The sequence below is a fragment of the Crinia signifera genome, chromosome 8 (genome assembly GCF_055691185.1).
Source record: "Crinia signifera chromosome 8, ASM5569118v1, whole genome shotgun sequence".
NCBI classification, from domain to species: Eukaryota; Metazoa; Chordata; class Amphibia; order Anura; family Myobatrachidae; genus Crinia; species Crinia signifera.
The window spans coordinates 158,311,732-158,328,024 of NC_139224.1; the positions used below are offsets into that span (position 1 = coordinate 158,311,732).

General features: G+C 55.4%; 1 protein-coding gene across 1 annotated transcript in view; it reads right to left on the reverse strand.

Moving 5' to 3' along the window:
• The window catches only part of CCDC17 (coiled-coil domain containing 17), a 65,126-nt gene extending 53,316 nt beyond the window's left edge, over positions 1 to 11,810 (reverse strand). Inside the window, exons 1-4 of the mRNA XM_083158243.1 lie at positions 11,700 to 11,810; positions 2,757 to 2,995; positions 1,308 to 1,442; positions 633 to 695 (exon numbers count right to left, since the gene is read on the reverse strand). Coding sequence (XP_083014369.1) covers positions 633 to 695; positions 1,308 to 1,442; positions 2,757 to 2,963 — 405 coding nt within the window. The 5' untranslated portion in view covers positions 2,964 to 2,995; positions 11,700 to 11,810. The remainder of the gene's footprint in view (positions 1 to 632; positions 696 to 1,307; positions 1,443 to 2,756; positions 2,996 to 11,699) is intronic.
• Positions 11,811 to 16,293: the final 4,483 nt, after the last annotated feature.

The window sequence follows — 16,293 nt, forward strand, 5'->3', positions numbered from 1 at the left end:
AGCGTTTTGTGGGTGCGCCCAGAGAAAATGCTGGGCCTACCCCTGCGAATGCAGGAGTGTCGATCCCTGCTTGGAGCGGGCAATTTACGTCACATGACATCAGCACCCGCCCCCAATTCGCCAGATAGCGGACATCTGAAAAGTAAGTATGGACTTACATTTTTTTAGAGTGAAAACTAGAGAAATCATTCGATGGTGAGAGACCATCGAAAGATTCAGTGGCGTAACTAAGTTTTGGGCGCCCCCCCCGCCGCCCCGCCAAGCACCCCCAATCTCCCGCCACCCCGTCAGCCATGCAAAACCCCCCCCCCCCCCCAATCCCCTGCAGCCTTACCTATCACGCTGGTCCCGGCGGCTCCGTTCTTCTTCTGCTGAGGACCACCACAAAATGGCCGCCCCCATACAGCAGACAGTTTCAGAGAACTGTGTGTTATATGGGGGCGGCCATTTTGTGGTGGTCCTCAGCAGAAGAACGGAGCCGCCGGGACCAGCGAGATAGGTGCTATAGTTACGCCGCTGGAAAGATTTCTCCTCCTTGCGGCCGCATGCGTTCGGTGGGGCAGCGAATATATGCTGCCTAGTCAACAGGTCTGAATCAGGCCCATAATGCGCCTGTGTCCTGTCGGTATTACCTGTAGCTGGAAGGATCGTAGAGTCGGCACGGACACCTCCAGGGATTTCCTCAGCTTATGGAACTATGAAATGATAAAAAACAGATTCTGGTCACTGGATCTCTAGTTAGTACGCCAAGGACGAGATGGCGGCGGTCAGAAGACCAGCGCCGGAATACCAACACCTGTGAGAATGCAGACGCATTAGGTCGACAATGACAAGGTCGACAGGCAAAAGGAGAATGAAAGAAAAAAAAAAACATTCGAAAGAATGGGTAGCCGCTCATTGGATGGGAAGCTCTCTCAACCAATCAGCAGCCACCCATTCTTTTTTTTTTTTATTCTCCTACCCGCCGCCTACCGGGGATGCAGGGCAGGGAGAGCGCTTACCCACTCTGCAGATAGGTGTGTGCCAGCAGTGCAGCACAGCTGGCACACACCTAGTATCGAATGCGATACATCGCAGACTGCACATGCGACTTATCTTATGTGCGGCCTGTCCGCCCTCCGACTCCGGTCCGATGTCCCCGGGACCGCGCATCGGATGTCCTACACATGCGATCTGGGGAGATTTCACGGCATGATCACGCTGGAATTGTGTGAAATCGTCCCAAATCGCATAGTGTATGGGGGCCTTAAATGTTAACTGATGCCCCCTAGTGTTCAGTACAGGATTTATTGCCCACATTTACCTACCTCATCGGTCAGGTTCCTTAGTGCATGACTGTCTGAGACACTCCCCATATTCCCACTGTATCCGCCCATCAGCCGCTGCTCCCTCTCGTTCAGCAGGTTCTCTCTCGCCATCAGACGTGCAATGCTGTCCCGTGCCTGCAGAACGCCAACAGCAACGTCAGACTGCGCAGTATATTCAGTGTAACAACAGTGTGAGGGGAGATATAGATTTCAGTGTATTTCCACTTATACAGTCTTCGGCACAAGAAACCGTATTTGTGTCACTGTGCAGCGGGGGTGTGGCTTGCATCGCCATAGTCACGCCAACACCACAAGAATAAAAAAAAGTAAGAGTTGGGGGTCACTCCCCAATATGAGGAGTATTTCCGTACAGTCTCATAGCTGTCCTTTTGCATTTGTTATATATGCCAGGGGAGGATTTGGCGGTCAGGCCGTCCCTAGGGACTTTATTGGTCACTCGCCCCCTCCCTATCATGTCACTGCCCCCTTTATTTCTGGGCCAGTCTGGATGCCTCGAGCAGGGCCAGCTTAACGTAGGGTCTCAATGGGCAGCTGCCCAAGGACCCCCCAATTCTAGGAGCCTTCGAACTGGGGCAGATTGGGCTGTGGACATCTGTCTCCTGAGCTTCTTAGGTGGCAGTGAAGAATGCTGCCTGATATCTCTGATTGTGACTCACAGACAAACACAGCGGCCAGGCAGCATTCGCTTCCTGCTTCCCAACCTGCAGCCAGACAGTGAATGGCTGTCAGAATTCTAATTGGTGGAGCTATCTACCAATCAGAGGGCTCACAGCCATTCACTGTATGGAAGCAAATCAAGAGATGGCATGGGGCCACAGGAGGGGCGTGTTGATTTTTTTTCTCCCTCTGTGAATGGGTGTGGAGGGGACCCAAATGCATTGCTTTGCCCAGGGCCTGTTAAGACGGCCCTGGCCTCGAACCACCAAAGCAGCCCTAACCCCACCCCACTATCCCTCCAGGACTGAAATTTTCTGTCCGACTCCAACAGTTGTAAATAAAACAACCCACTATAGACTGTGCCCAAGGTGGCTGCCTTGCCTGGTACTTTTGTGGGTAGGATGAACTATCTGCGGTCACATGATGCCACGGTAACCAGTAGTCCCTATGGTATGATTTATGTGTTCCTCAATGTGTATCAGTGGTAATTTGATGCCTCTTATCGTCTTCACACCACTTATGCCGACCCGCAGAACTGACGATTCTGCCTGTTTCCTATTATATTTGTAGATCTTTCCAAAGTGTAATCATATTAATGAGGGCATTCAGTCACATTATTGGCATTCATCACGCCAACACCAAAATGACAACATAAGTCAATGGGGTAAAGATTCAGAAAATGAAAAGTGGTGATGTTCCCAATAGATTCTTATCTCCTAGATTAACAGCTACAAGTCCCACATTTAGCAGAAAAGGTTTGCACACAATTACCTTGAAATCCGGGGTTTCCACCATTCGTGGAATGTCTCTGTCAGGCAAGTGTAGACGGGCCCCTGGGGCCACATAGCGGGAGCCAAGAACTGTGGGATCCCCTATTTGGCTCCCGATGCAGAACTTTTCCTTGTGTTTTTCCAGGAGCGGGTAGGAGCGAAACAGCATATTACAGTTGTGACAACGGAGGCTGCCCAGATCTGCCATCACACCTGAGAAGGGGCAGGGTGGGCCAACACCTGTAAGACACATTGGGACAGGTAGCACTGGTCGTACATTGAGACAGACAGCACAGGGGCACATTGGGACAGGCAGCACAGGGAGTACAGGGAGTTCAAAGAGACAGACAGCACAGGGGCACATTAGGCCATGCAGCGCAGTGAGGCAGACAGCACAGGGACACATTGGGACAGGCAGCACAGGGAGTGCAGCGAGGCAGACAGCACAGGGAGTGCACCGAGACAGACCGTACAGGGGCACATTGGGACAGACAGCACAGGGAGTGCAGCGAGACAGACCGTACAGGGGCACATTGGGACAGACAGCACAGGGAGTGCACCGAGACAGACCGCACAGGGGCACAGGGGTACACGGAGCTGAAAGCACAGAAATAGGCAGCACATGGGATCAGGGTACATAAGAAATCTAAGTACAGTATGTGTAAATGTTCTGTAAAGTAGCTATTTATTTTCTGTGTACCCAAAAAGTATTACATTTATAACATTGCAATTACAGCTCATTACCGGCACTCACCACTCCACTCACACAGCTCAGTACCAGCACTCACCAGTGCCCCCCACTCACAGCTCAGCACCTGCCTCACCAGTGCCCCTCACTCACAGCTCAGCACCGCCCTCACCAGTGCCCCTCACTCACAGCTCAGTACATGCACTCACTACTGCCCCTCACTCACAGCTCAGTACCCGCACACACCAGTGCCTCTCACACACAGCTCAGTACCCGCACTCACCAGTGCCCCTCACACACAGCTCAGTACCCACACTCACCAGTGCCCCTCACACACAGCTCAGTACCCGCACTCACCAGTGCCCCTCACACACAGCTCAGTACCCACACTCACCAGTGCCCCTCACACACCACAGTACCCGCACTCACCAGTGCCCCTCACACACAGCTCAGTACCCGCACACACCAGTGCCTCTCACACACAGCTCAGTACTCGCACTCACCAGTGCCCCTCACTCACAGCTCAGTACCCGCACTCACACACAGCTCAGTACCCGCACTCACCAGTGCCCCTCACACACAGCTCAGTACTCGCACTGACCAGTGCCCCTCACTCACAGCTCAGTACCCGCACTCACACACAGCTCAGTACCCGCACTCACACACAGCTCAGTACCCGCACTCACCAGTGCCCCTCACACACAGCTCAGTACCCGCACTCACCAGTGCCCCTCACACACAGCTCAGTACCCGCACTCACCAGTGCCCCTCACACACAGCTCAGTACCCGCACTCACCAGTGCCCCTCACACACAGCTCAGTACCAGCACTCACCAGTGCCCCTCACTCACAGCTCAGTACCAGCACTCACCAGTGCCCCTCACTCACAGCTCAGTACCCGCACTCACACACAGCTCAGTACCCGCACTGACCAGTGCCCCTCACACACAGCTCAGTACCCGCACTCACCAGTGCCCCTCACTCACAGTTCAGTATCCGCACTCACCAGTGCCCCTCACACACAGCTCAGTACCCACACTCACCAGTGTCCCTCACACACAGCTCAGTACCAGCACTCACCAGTGCCCCTCACTCACAGCTCAGTACCAGCACTCACCAGTGCCCTTCACACACAGCTCAGTACCCGCACTCACCAGTGCCCCTCACACACAGCTCAGTACCTGCACTCACCAGTGCCCCTCACACACAGCTCAGTACCCGCACTCACCAGTGCCCCTCACACACAGCTCAGTACCCACAATCCCCAGTACCCCTCAACACAGCTCAGTACCCGTATTCACCAGTGCCCCCCACACACAGCTCAGTACCCGCTCTCACTGCTGCCTCTAGCACACAGCTCAGTACCCGCACTCACCAGTGCCCCTCACACACCTCTCAGTACCCGCACTCACCAGTGCCCCTCACACACAGCTCAGCACCCGCACTCACCAGTGCCCCTCACACACAGCTCAGTACCCGCACACACGAGTGCCCCTATCTCACAGCTCAGTACCCACACTCACCAGTGCCCCTCACACACAGCTCAGTACAAGCACTCACCAGTGCCCCTCACACACAGCTCAGTACATGCACTCACCAGTGCCCCGCACACACAGCTCAGTACCAGCACTCATCAGTGCCCCTCACTCACAGCTCAGCACCGCCCTCACCAGTGCCCCTCACACACAGCTCAGTACATGCACTCACAGCTCAGCACCGCCCTCACCAGTGCCCCTCACACACAGCTCAGTACCAGCACTCACCAGTGCCCCTCACTCACAGCTCAGTAACCAGACTCACCAGTGCCCCTCACTCACAGCTCAGCACCGCCCTCACCAGTGCCCCTAACACACAGCTCAGTACATGCACTCACCAGTGCCCCTCACACACAGCTCAGTACATGCACTCCCCAGTGCCCCTGACTGACAGCTCAGCACCGATCTCACCAGTGCCCCTCACTCACAGCTCAGCACCTGCCTCACCAGTGCCCCTCACTCACAGCTCAGCACCGCCCTCTCTCACAGCTCAGTACCAGCACTCACTACTGCCCCTCATCCACAGCTCAATACCCGCACTCACCAGTGCCCCTCACACACAGCTCAGTACCCGCACACACCAGTGCCTCTCACACACAGCTCAGTACTCGCACTCACCAATGCCCCTCACCCACAGCTCAGTACCCGCACTCACTAGTGCCCCTCACACACAGCTCAGTACCCGCACTCACCAGTGCCCCTCACACACAGCTCAGTACCCACACTCACCAGTGCCCCACACTCACCAGTGCCCCTCACTCACAGCTCAGTACCAGCACTCACGAGTGCCCCTCACACACAGCTCAGTACCAGCACTCACCAGTGCCCCTCACTCACAGCTCAGTAACCAGACTCACCAGTGCCCCTCACTCACAGCTCAGCACCCGCACTCACCAGTGCCCCTCACACACAGCTCAGTACCAGCACTCACCAGTGCCCCTCACTCACAGCTCAGCACCCGCACTCACCAGTGCCCCTCACACACAGCTCAGTACCAGCACTCACCAGTGCCCCTCACTCACAGCTCAGTAACCAGACTCACCAGTGCCCCTCACTCACAGCTCAGCACCCGCATTCACCAGTGCCCCTCACACACAGCTCAGTACCAGCACTCACCAGTGCCCCTCACTCACAGCTCAGCACCCGCACTCACCAGTGCCCCTCACACACAGCTCAGTACCAGCACTCACCAGTGCCCCTCACTCACAGCTCAGTAACCAGACTCACCAGTGCCCCTCACTCACAGCTCAGTACCCGCACTCACCAGTGCCCCTCACTCACAGCTCAGCACCCGCACTCACCAGTGCCCCTCACACACAGCTCAGTACCCGCACTCACCAGTGCCCCTCACACACAGCTCAGCACCCGCACTCACCAGTGCCCCTCACACACAGCTCAGTACCCGCACTCACCAGTGCCCCCTTACACACAGCTCAGTACCCGCACTCACCAGTGCCCCTCACTCACAGCTCAGTACCTGCACTCACCAGTGCCCCTCACACACAGCTCAGTACCCGCACTCACCAGTGCCCCTCACTCACAGCTCAGTACCCGCACTCACCAGTGCCCCTCACACACACAGCTCAGTACCCGCACTCACCAGTGCCCCTCACACACACCTCAGTACCCGCACTCACCAGTGCCCCTCTCACACAGCTCAGTACCCGCACTCACCAGTGCCCCTCTCACACAGCTCAGTACCCGCACTCACCAGTGCCCCTCACTCACAGCTCAGTACCCGCACTCACCAGTGCCCCTCACACACACAGCTCAGTACCCGCACTCACCAGTGCCCCTCACTCACAGCTCAGCACCCGCACTCACCAGTGCCCCTCACTCACAGCTCAGCACCCGCACTCACCAGTGCCCCTCACACACAGCTCAGCACCCGCACTCACCAGTGCCCCTCACACACAGCTCAGCACCCGCACTCACCAGTGCCCCTCACACACAGCTCAGTACCAGCACTCACCAGTGCCCCTCACTCACAGCTCAGTACCAGCACTCACCAGTGCCCCTCACTCACAGCTCAGTACCCGCACTCACACACAGCTCAGTACCCGCACTGACCAGTGCCCCTCACACACAGCTCAGTACCCGCACTCACCAGTGCCCCTCACTCACAGTTCAGTATCCGCACTCACCAGTGCCCCTCACACACAGCTCAGTACCCACACTCACCAGTGTCCCTCACACACAGCTCAGTACCAGCACTCACCAGTGCCCCTCACTCACAGCTCAGTACCAGCACTCACCAGTGCCCTTCACACACAGCTCAGTACCCGCACTCACCAGTGCCCCTCACACACAGCTCAGTACCTGCACTCACCAGTGCCCCTCACACACAGCTCAGTACCCGCACTCACCAGTGCCCCTCACACACAGCTCAGTACCCACAATCCCCAGTACCCCTCAACACAGCTCAGTACCCGTATTCACCAGTGCCCCCCACACACAGCTCAGTACCCGCTCTCACTGCTGCCTCTAGCACACAGCTCAGTACCCGCACTCACCAGTGCCCCTCACACACCTCTCAGTACCCGCACTCACCAGTGCCCCTCACACACAGCTCAGCACCCGCACTCACCAGTGCCCCTCACACACAGCTCAGTACCCGCACACACGAGTGCCCCTATCTCACAGCTCAGTACCCACACTCACCAGTGCCCCTCACACACAGCTCAGTACAAGCACTCACCAGTGCCCCTCACACACAGCTCAGTACATGCACTCACCAGTGCCCCGCACACACAGCTCAGTACCAGCACTCATCAGTGCCCCTCACTCACAGCTCAGCACCGCCCTCACCAGTGCCCCTCACACACAGCTCAGTACATGCACTCACAGCTCAGCACCGCCCTCACCAGTGCCCCTCACACACAGCTCAGTACCAGCACTCACCAGTGCCCCTCACTCACAGCTCAGTAACCAGACTCACCAGTGCCCCTCACTCACAGCTCAGCACCGCCCTCACCAGTGCCCCTAACACACAGCTCAGTACATGCACTCACCAGTGCCCCTCACACACAGCTCAGTACATGCACTCCCCAGTGCCCCTGACTGACAGCTCAGCACCGATCTCACCAGTGCCCCTCACTCACAGCTCAGCACCTGCCTCACCAGTGCCCCTCACTCACAGCTCAGCACCGCCCTCTCTCACAGCTCAGTACCAGCACTCACTACTGCCCCTCATCCACAGCTCAATACCCGCACTCACCAGTGCCCCTCACACACAGCTCAGTACCCGCACACACCAGTGCCTCTCACACACAGCTCAGTACTCGCACTCACCAATGCCCCTCACCCACAGCTCAGTACCCGCACTCACTAGTGCCCCTCACACACAGCTCAGTACCCGCACTCACCAGTGCCCCTCACACACAGCTCAGTACCCACACTCACCAGTGCCCCACACTCACCAGTGCCCCTCACTCACAGCTCAGTACCAGCACTCACGAGTGCCCCTCACACACAGCTCAGTACCAGCACTCACCAGTGCCCCTCACTCACAGCTCAGTAACCAGACTCACCAGTGCCCCTCACTCACAGCTCAGCACCCGCACTCACCAGTGCCCCTCACACACAGCTCAGTACCAGCACTCACCAGTGCCCCTCACTCACAGCTCAGCACCCGCACTCACCAGTGCCCCTCACACACAGCTCAGTACCAGCACTCACCAGTGCCCCTCACTCACAGCTCAGTAACCAGACTCACCAGTGCCCCTCACTCACAGCTCAGCACCCGCATTCACCAGTGCCCCTCACACACAGCTCAGTACCAGCACTCACCAGTGCCCCTCACTCACAGCTCAGCACCCGCACTCACCAGTGCCCCTCACACACAGCTCAGTACCAGCACTCACCAGTGCCCCTCACTCACAGCTCAGTAACCAGACTCACCAGTGCCCCTCACTCACAGCTCAGTACCCGCACTCACCAGTGCCCCTCACTCACAGCTCAGCACCCGCACTCACCAGTGCCCCTCACACACAGCTCAGTACCCGCACTCACCAGTGCCCCTCACACACAGCTCAGCACCCGCACTCACCAGTGCCCCTCACACACAGCTCAGTACCCGCACTCACCAGTGCCCCCTTACACACAGCTCAGTACCCGCACTCACCAGTGCCCCTCACTCACAGCTCAGTACCTGCACTCACCAGTGCCCCTCACACACAGCTCAGTACCCGCACTCACCAGTGCCCCTCACTCACAGCTCAGTACCCGCACTCACCAGTGCCCCTCACACACACAGCTCAGTACCCGCACTCACCAGTGCCCCTCACACACACCTCAGTACCCGCACTCACCAGTGCCCCTCTCACACAGCTCAGTACCCGCACTCACCAGTGCCCCTCTCACACAGCTCAGTACCCGCACTCACCAGTGCCCCTCACTCACAGCTCAGTACCCGCACTCACCAGTGCCCCTCACACACACAGCTCAGTACCCGCACTCACCAGTGCCCCTCACTCACAGCTCAGCACCCGCACTCACCAGTGCCCCTCACTCACAGCTCAGCACCCGCACTCACCAGTGCCCCTCACACACAGCTCAGCACCCGCACTCACCAGTGCCCCTCACACACAGCTCAGCACCCGCACTCACCAGTGCCCCTCACACACAGCTCAGCACCCGCACTCACCAGTGCCCCTCACACACAGCTCAGTACCCGCACTCACCAGTGCCCCTCACACACAGCTCAGTACCCGCACTCACCAGTGCCCCTCACTCACAGCTCAGTACCCGCACTCACCAGTGCCCCTCACACACAGCTCAGTACCCGCACTCACCAGTGCCCCTCACTCACAGCTCAGTACCCGCACTCACCAGTGCCCCTCACACACACCTCAGTACCCGCACTCACCAGTGCCCCTCTCACACAGCTCAGTACCCGCACTCACCAGTGCCCCTCACACACACAGCTCAGTACCCGCACTCACCAGTGCCCCTCACACACACCTCAGTACCCGCACTCACCAGTGCCCCTCACACACAGCTCAGTACCCGCACTCACCAGTGCCCCTCTCACACAGCTCAGTACCCGCACTCACCAGTGCCCCTCACACACACACAGCTCAGTACCCGCACTCACCAGTGCCCCTCACACACACCTCAGTACCCGCACTCACCAGTGCCCCTCACAAACAGCTCAGTACCCGCACTCACCAGTGCCCCTCACTCACAGCTCAGTACCCGCACTCACCAGTGCCCCTCACACACACAGCTCAGTACCCGCACTCACCAGTGCCCCTCACACACACAGCTCAGTACCCGCACTCACCAGTGCCCCTCACACACAGCTCAGTACCCGCACTCACCAGTGCCCCTCACTCACAGCTCAGCACCGCCCTCTCTCACAGCTCAGTACCAGCACTCACTACTGCCCCTCATCCACAGCTCAATACCCGCACTCACCAGTGCCCCTCACACACAGCTCAGTACCCGCACACACCAGTGCCTCTCACACACAGCTCAGTACTCGCACTCACCAGTGCCCCTCACCCACAGCTCAGTACCCGCACTCACTAGTGCCCCTCACACACAGCTCAGTACCCGCACTCACCAGTGCCCCTCACACACAGCTCAGTACCCACACTCACCAGTGCCCCACACTCACCAGTGCCCCTCACTCACAGCTCAGTACCAGCACTCACGAGTGCCCCTCACACACAGCTCAGTACCAGCACTCACCAGTGCCCCTCACTCACAGCTCAGTAACCAGACTCACCAGTGCCCCTCACTCACAGCTCAGCATCCGCACTCTCCAGTGCCCCTCACACACAGCTCAGTACCAGCACTCACCAGTGCCCCTCACTCACAGCTCAGCACCCGCACTCACCAGTGCCCCTCACACACAGCTCAGTACCAGCACTCACCAGTGCCCCTCACTCACAGCTCAGTAACCAGACTCACCAGTGCCCCTCACTCACAGCTCAGCACCCGCATTCACCAGTGCCCCTCACACACAGCTCAGTACCAGCACTCACCAGTGCCCCTCACTCACAGCTCAGCACCCGCACTCACCAGTGCCCCTCACTCACAGCTCAGCACCCGCACTCACCAGTGCCCCTCACACACAGCTCAGCACCCGCACTCACCAGTGCCCCTCACACACAGCTCAGCACCCGCACTCACCAGTGCCCCTCACACACAGCTCAGCACCCGCACTCACCAGTGCCCCTCACACACAGCTCAGCACCCGCACTCACCAGTGCCCCTCACACACAGCTCAGCACCCGCACTCACCAGTGCCCCTCACACACAGCTCAGCACCCGCACTCACCAGTGCCCCTCACACACAGCTCAGCACCCGCACTCACCAGTGCCCCTCACTCACAGCTCAGTACCCGCACTCACCAGTGCCCCTCACACACAGCTCAGTACCCACACTCACCAGTGCCCCTCACTCACAGCTCAGTACCCGCACTCACCAGTGCCCCTCACACACACAGCTCAGTACCCGCACTCACCAGTGCCCCTCACACACAGCTCAGTACCCGCACTCACCAGTGCCCCTCACACACAGCTCAGTACCCGCACTCACCAGTGCCCCTCACACACAGCTCAGTACCCGCACTCACCAGTGCCCCTCACACACAGCTCAGTACCCGCACTCACCAGTGCCCCTCACACACAGCTCAGTACCGCCCTCACCAGTGACCCTCACACACAGCTCAGTACCCGCACTCACCAGTGCCCCTCACACACAGCTCAGTACCTGCACTCACAGTACACGGCAGCCACTGACCCGGTCCCAGACCCACACACGCGTCAGGTGAAGCTGCAGGGACGCGGCGCAGGTTACCATGGCTACGGCACGCGGGGAGGGGCTATCCCGCACGCGCACTGTGCTGCTGCAAATAATGCCGGAGGTGTAGGCAACGGGGCGCTGATGCTCACTAAGGAGGCGCATTGTAGTTACTTTCCGCAGTCAGTGATCGCTGGCCTATACTATCGGGAGCGGTATACTAAAATCTTCCCACACTGCTCATTTACAGCAGGGGCATTTAACAAAAATCACATCTCCACTATAATCTGCCCCACTGTGACGAGATCTTTATGCAGGATGCGATTCTTCTAGCGGAATATATCAATGACCACGTGCAGATACAAGTGGTCCGAAAAGAGCCCGTCCCTGCACTGTGCTCCAAGTGTTGCCGGGGTCACCGCACATGTGTGGCAGCCATTGCAACCTATGAAGGTTGCAGCTGCATCACATCACAGGCAAAACTACTAATGGTGCAACAGGTGCATTGCACTGGAGTGGCGTAATGCATACCCTCAACATGACCCGTTCCATTAGGTACACAATGCTCTGCTGACCTTAAAAGTTCGACATAGAGACAATTCGACCTGTTAGGGCTGTTTCACACAGTACGGTTCCTGCCGCACGGTGAAATCCCGTACGGTCAGGGAGCCGCGCCGCACTCAGAATTTTATAATGGCAGGGATGGCCACAGCCCGGCAGCCGTCCCTTCCAGTGGGGGGATCCGGCTGCAGCCGTGCGGCCGGGCCGTGGCCGTCCCGTGTGAATGGACACAATAGTGTCCATTCACAACTGCTGAGTGCGGCACGGCTCCCTGGCCGTACGGGATTTCACCGTGCGGCAGGAACCGTACTGTGTGAAACAGCCCTTACCGTTCGATATTTTAAACATTCGATCTACCATGCTTCGAAATTTATTGGTTCGATTACATGCTACGTTCGATGTATACACATTCGACAAAACTATCCTATCGAACTAACGGGGTCGACATAAATACACTCGAATTTGTGTTCATCGGCAAAACGATCCCATTCCTTCTGGACTGCTTTCTTAATTGATAATTGCAGTCAAATGTGTTGAACTACTTCAGTGATAATATCGGTGTTCCAGCACTGGTGAAGTCAATCCTAAATTAAGAAAGCAATTTGTACCTAATGGAATGGGTCATGTTGGAGGATATGCATGTGAACTTGTGTAGGAGGCTAGGAGCTGAGCCCAAATCATACTTGCCTACCGGACCCTCTCCATGCAGGAGAAAATGCTCTGTTCCTGGACTTCCCTGGTAATGTATGATTGCCAGCACCTGTGGGGAGCTAGGGAAAGGTGTTCACCACAGGTGCTGGCAATCATACATGACCAGGGAAGTCCAGAAACAGAGCATTTTCTCCCGCATGGAGAGGGTCAGGTAGGCAAGTATGGCCCAAATTGTATTTTTTTGCACCTGGGCCAACCGCTCACAAGTTACGCCACTGGGTGGGAGGTATTGATAACCTCCCGAAAGGCGCTTTAAAAGGAGTCCATCACCATGACTCCCAACTTGTGGGTCCCTGTGTGCGCTGAAATTTGGGGGCATGGCCTATACTCGCAGCACTCAAGGCCACACCCCCATGTAGGGGCATGGACAGCAGCTCTATGAGCTGCTGGCCATACCACCAGCCCCTCTATGCCTGGGACTAGATGCTCAGCAGTGCGACTCATAGTCCCAACTGCCCACCCCTCCCCGCAGGACATTGCCATGGAAATCAGGACAGTTGGGAGGTTTGCATTGCTGCTACGTGATTTGAGTGTTGCTGTGGTTAATGCACATGTGTGGTGGACATTGCGGGGGATCCCTCTGCCCGAAACATCTGTTGTATGATTATGTACCTATGTAGTTACAGAAAAAAACACCCGTAACTGCTATGATCATAAGTCCACACCTGTCGTTATGCTGGGGAACCAACACGTTTCAACCGGAGGGAAGTCTTTTTTAATGCTCCTTAGTGCGTGACTTACCTATGGTTGAAACACGTTGGCAGGTCCCTGGCACACCGGCGTGTGTGGCCTTATTGCCTGCTGCTTGTCATATACAATCTCATTTAGAGGATTTTCAATCGGGTGCCAGACGGCTCCCCGACAGTCGGGATTCAGACAGTGATTCCTCTGACGTCGGAATCCCGACTGCTCCCTCGTGGGGGTCCACAACCCCCATAGAGGGAGAAAATAAGTGGCAAGCGCAGCGAGCCCGCAAGGGGCTTCATTGCGCTCCCCACGCTGTGCAGTCGGGATTCCGACGTCGGAGTACTGACTGTTGGGGTAATATACCACACCCGTTTCAATCCAACCGTTCCACTAACTCCGGTAATAAGACCTACAACCCCCATTATTGCCTGGGGTACTTTGTGCTGTGTGTTACTTTTATCATTTGTTTTATGTGGAATTGTATATGTTATATTAGATTCGTGCAATTAGAACCTGTTAGTTCCACTGTGAATGAGACCATTGGCACATTGTCTGTCTAACGCATAGAAGTAATATTCCTGGGTGAAGAGCTCTCATACACCTTATCTTATTGTTCTATATTAATCTCAACACCTCCGCGCTACTTATATATAATAAACTCATGAGGATTTTTTATTGGGGGGGGGGGGGGGGGATGCAAAAACATTCCTATGCATTGTCACAGTATAATAACTCTCCCAAATAGTCCTATAGCTGCTGTGTGGTGTAGGGGATTGGGAAGTGATAGCTATCCCCTAATCCAGTGGTTGCCAACCCTGGTCAAGTACCCCCAACAGTGAACATTTTCCAGGGCACCTCATTATTCAGACACATTTTAAAAGATCCACGGGTGGAGCTAATTATTTTGCCTTTGATTCTGTGTGGAGAACTGGAAAATGTGCACTGTTGGGGGTACTTGAGGACCAGGGTTGGGAACCCACTGCCCTAATCAATGTTACCATTGGTGATTAACCTCAATCCTAGAATACAATCAGCAAAACCCTTTCATAGTTTCATCCATTGATGGTCATCCCGGGCCAATCAGAGTCTGGGGGCAAGGCTTTCTGAGGGCAGCAGGGGGTGGAGTTACATTCCACATCCCAACCCAAAAAAGAAAAAACCCACCCAGGGGAAAGTCAGTAACCATCTCCACTTTTGGCAGAAAAACAATCACTGGTGGTAAAGCATCAGCGGTTGTCAGGCCAAACCTAGGAAGGGAGAAAACTGGGGGACAATAGGAAAGTTACCGACATTAGAAGCTACGTCACAGCCTGACCTATTGTGGTAAAATACCTCAGGACATACCTAGATGATCAGATTACAATACAATGGACATATTGGGGCAGAGTCTAAGATGTAAATTTACTAAGATGGGCGTTCTATTGAAGATGGGATTGCCCATAACAACCAATCAGATGCGACTTATTTACTTAGGACCTTCCAGAAGAATAGATATAATCTGACTGGTTGCTATGGGCACAGAGGCGGGGCCTCTGACATCAGCGGCCTCCTTCTCCACTTACTCTGCTCTTGCCAACAGGGGAGAATCCATTTGATGGGAGTGATTTTAAATGCATTTCCCCACGTGCATGGCTGCAAACGCATTTGCAGCAGTGCATGTGGGCTGGATTTTCGTCATGTGAGGTGGCATTTACTGGCTCGCTGGGCTCCAAACCCTTGCAGCCCAGCTAGCAGCTCTGAAATGGGCCCTATGTGACTTCTACCCTTTGCAGTAGTTGCCGTGATGGCATCCAACCACCTCATATTCTAATTCCCACCATGGCCCTCACTGCGAGGACTCACCACATGCTTACGTAGGTTTCCTCCTAACATCCCAAAATAGATCGGTAGGACAAAAATAACCGTGTGTACATGTAATGGAGAATATAGATTGTAACCTCCGCTGGGACTGGTGTGCATGTGCAAATATCCTCTGTAAAAGGCCCATACACAAGACAATCCTGGCCGCGGCCTCTACAGTTAACAGTTTCAGCCGCAAATAGACGTTACTGAGTGTACACACTGAAAGATATCTAAAGGACATCGCTCGTGGCTATATAGCCAATGGACCGGCTTATTCAGCAGACAGGAGGGGTTGTTAATGATGCACAGGAGCAGGCACCGTTAGCCATATTGAGTGTACACACTAGAAGATATTTTAAAAGATATTGATTAGAAGAAGGCCCTTTATGAGCGATATCTTGTACAATATCCCGGAGGGTGGATGGGGCTTAAAGCTCTGCGGAGTGTGTGCGCGCGCTATTAAGGAAAAATAGACTGTAAACATATTTTCATGATGTGAATTTTTGCATATGTTTTTAAGATATTTAAATGTGAATTCTATGTATAACATCAACTTCCTTTTTTAGCACCTTCTAGAACAGGCATTTCCAAACTTGCCCTCCAGCTGTTGTAAAACTACACATCCCAGCATGCCTTGTCATAGTTTAGCATTCTCTAATTGCAAAACTGTGACAAGGCTTGATGGGACTTGTAGTTTCCCCCACAGCTGGAGGGCCATAGTTTGGACATGCCTGTTCTAGACGATAATAAAATCTGATTAGTT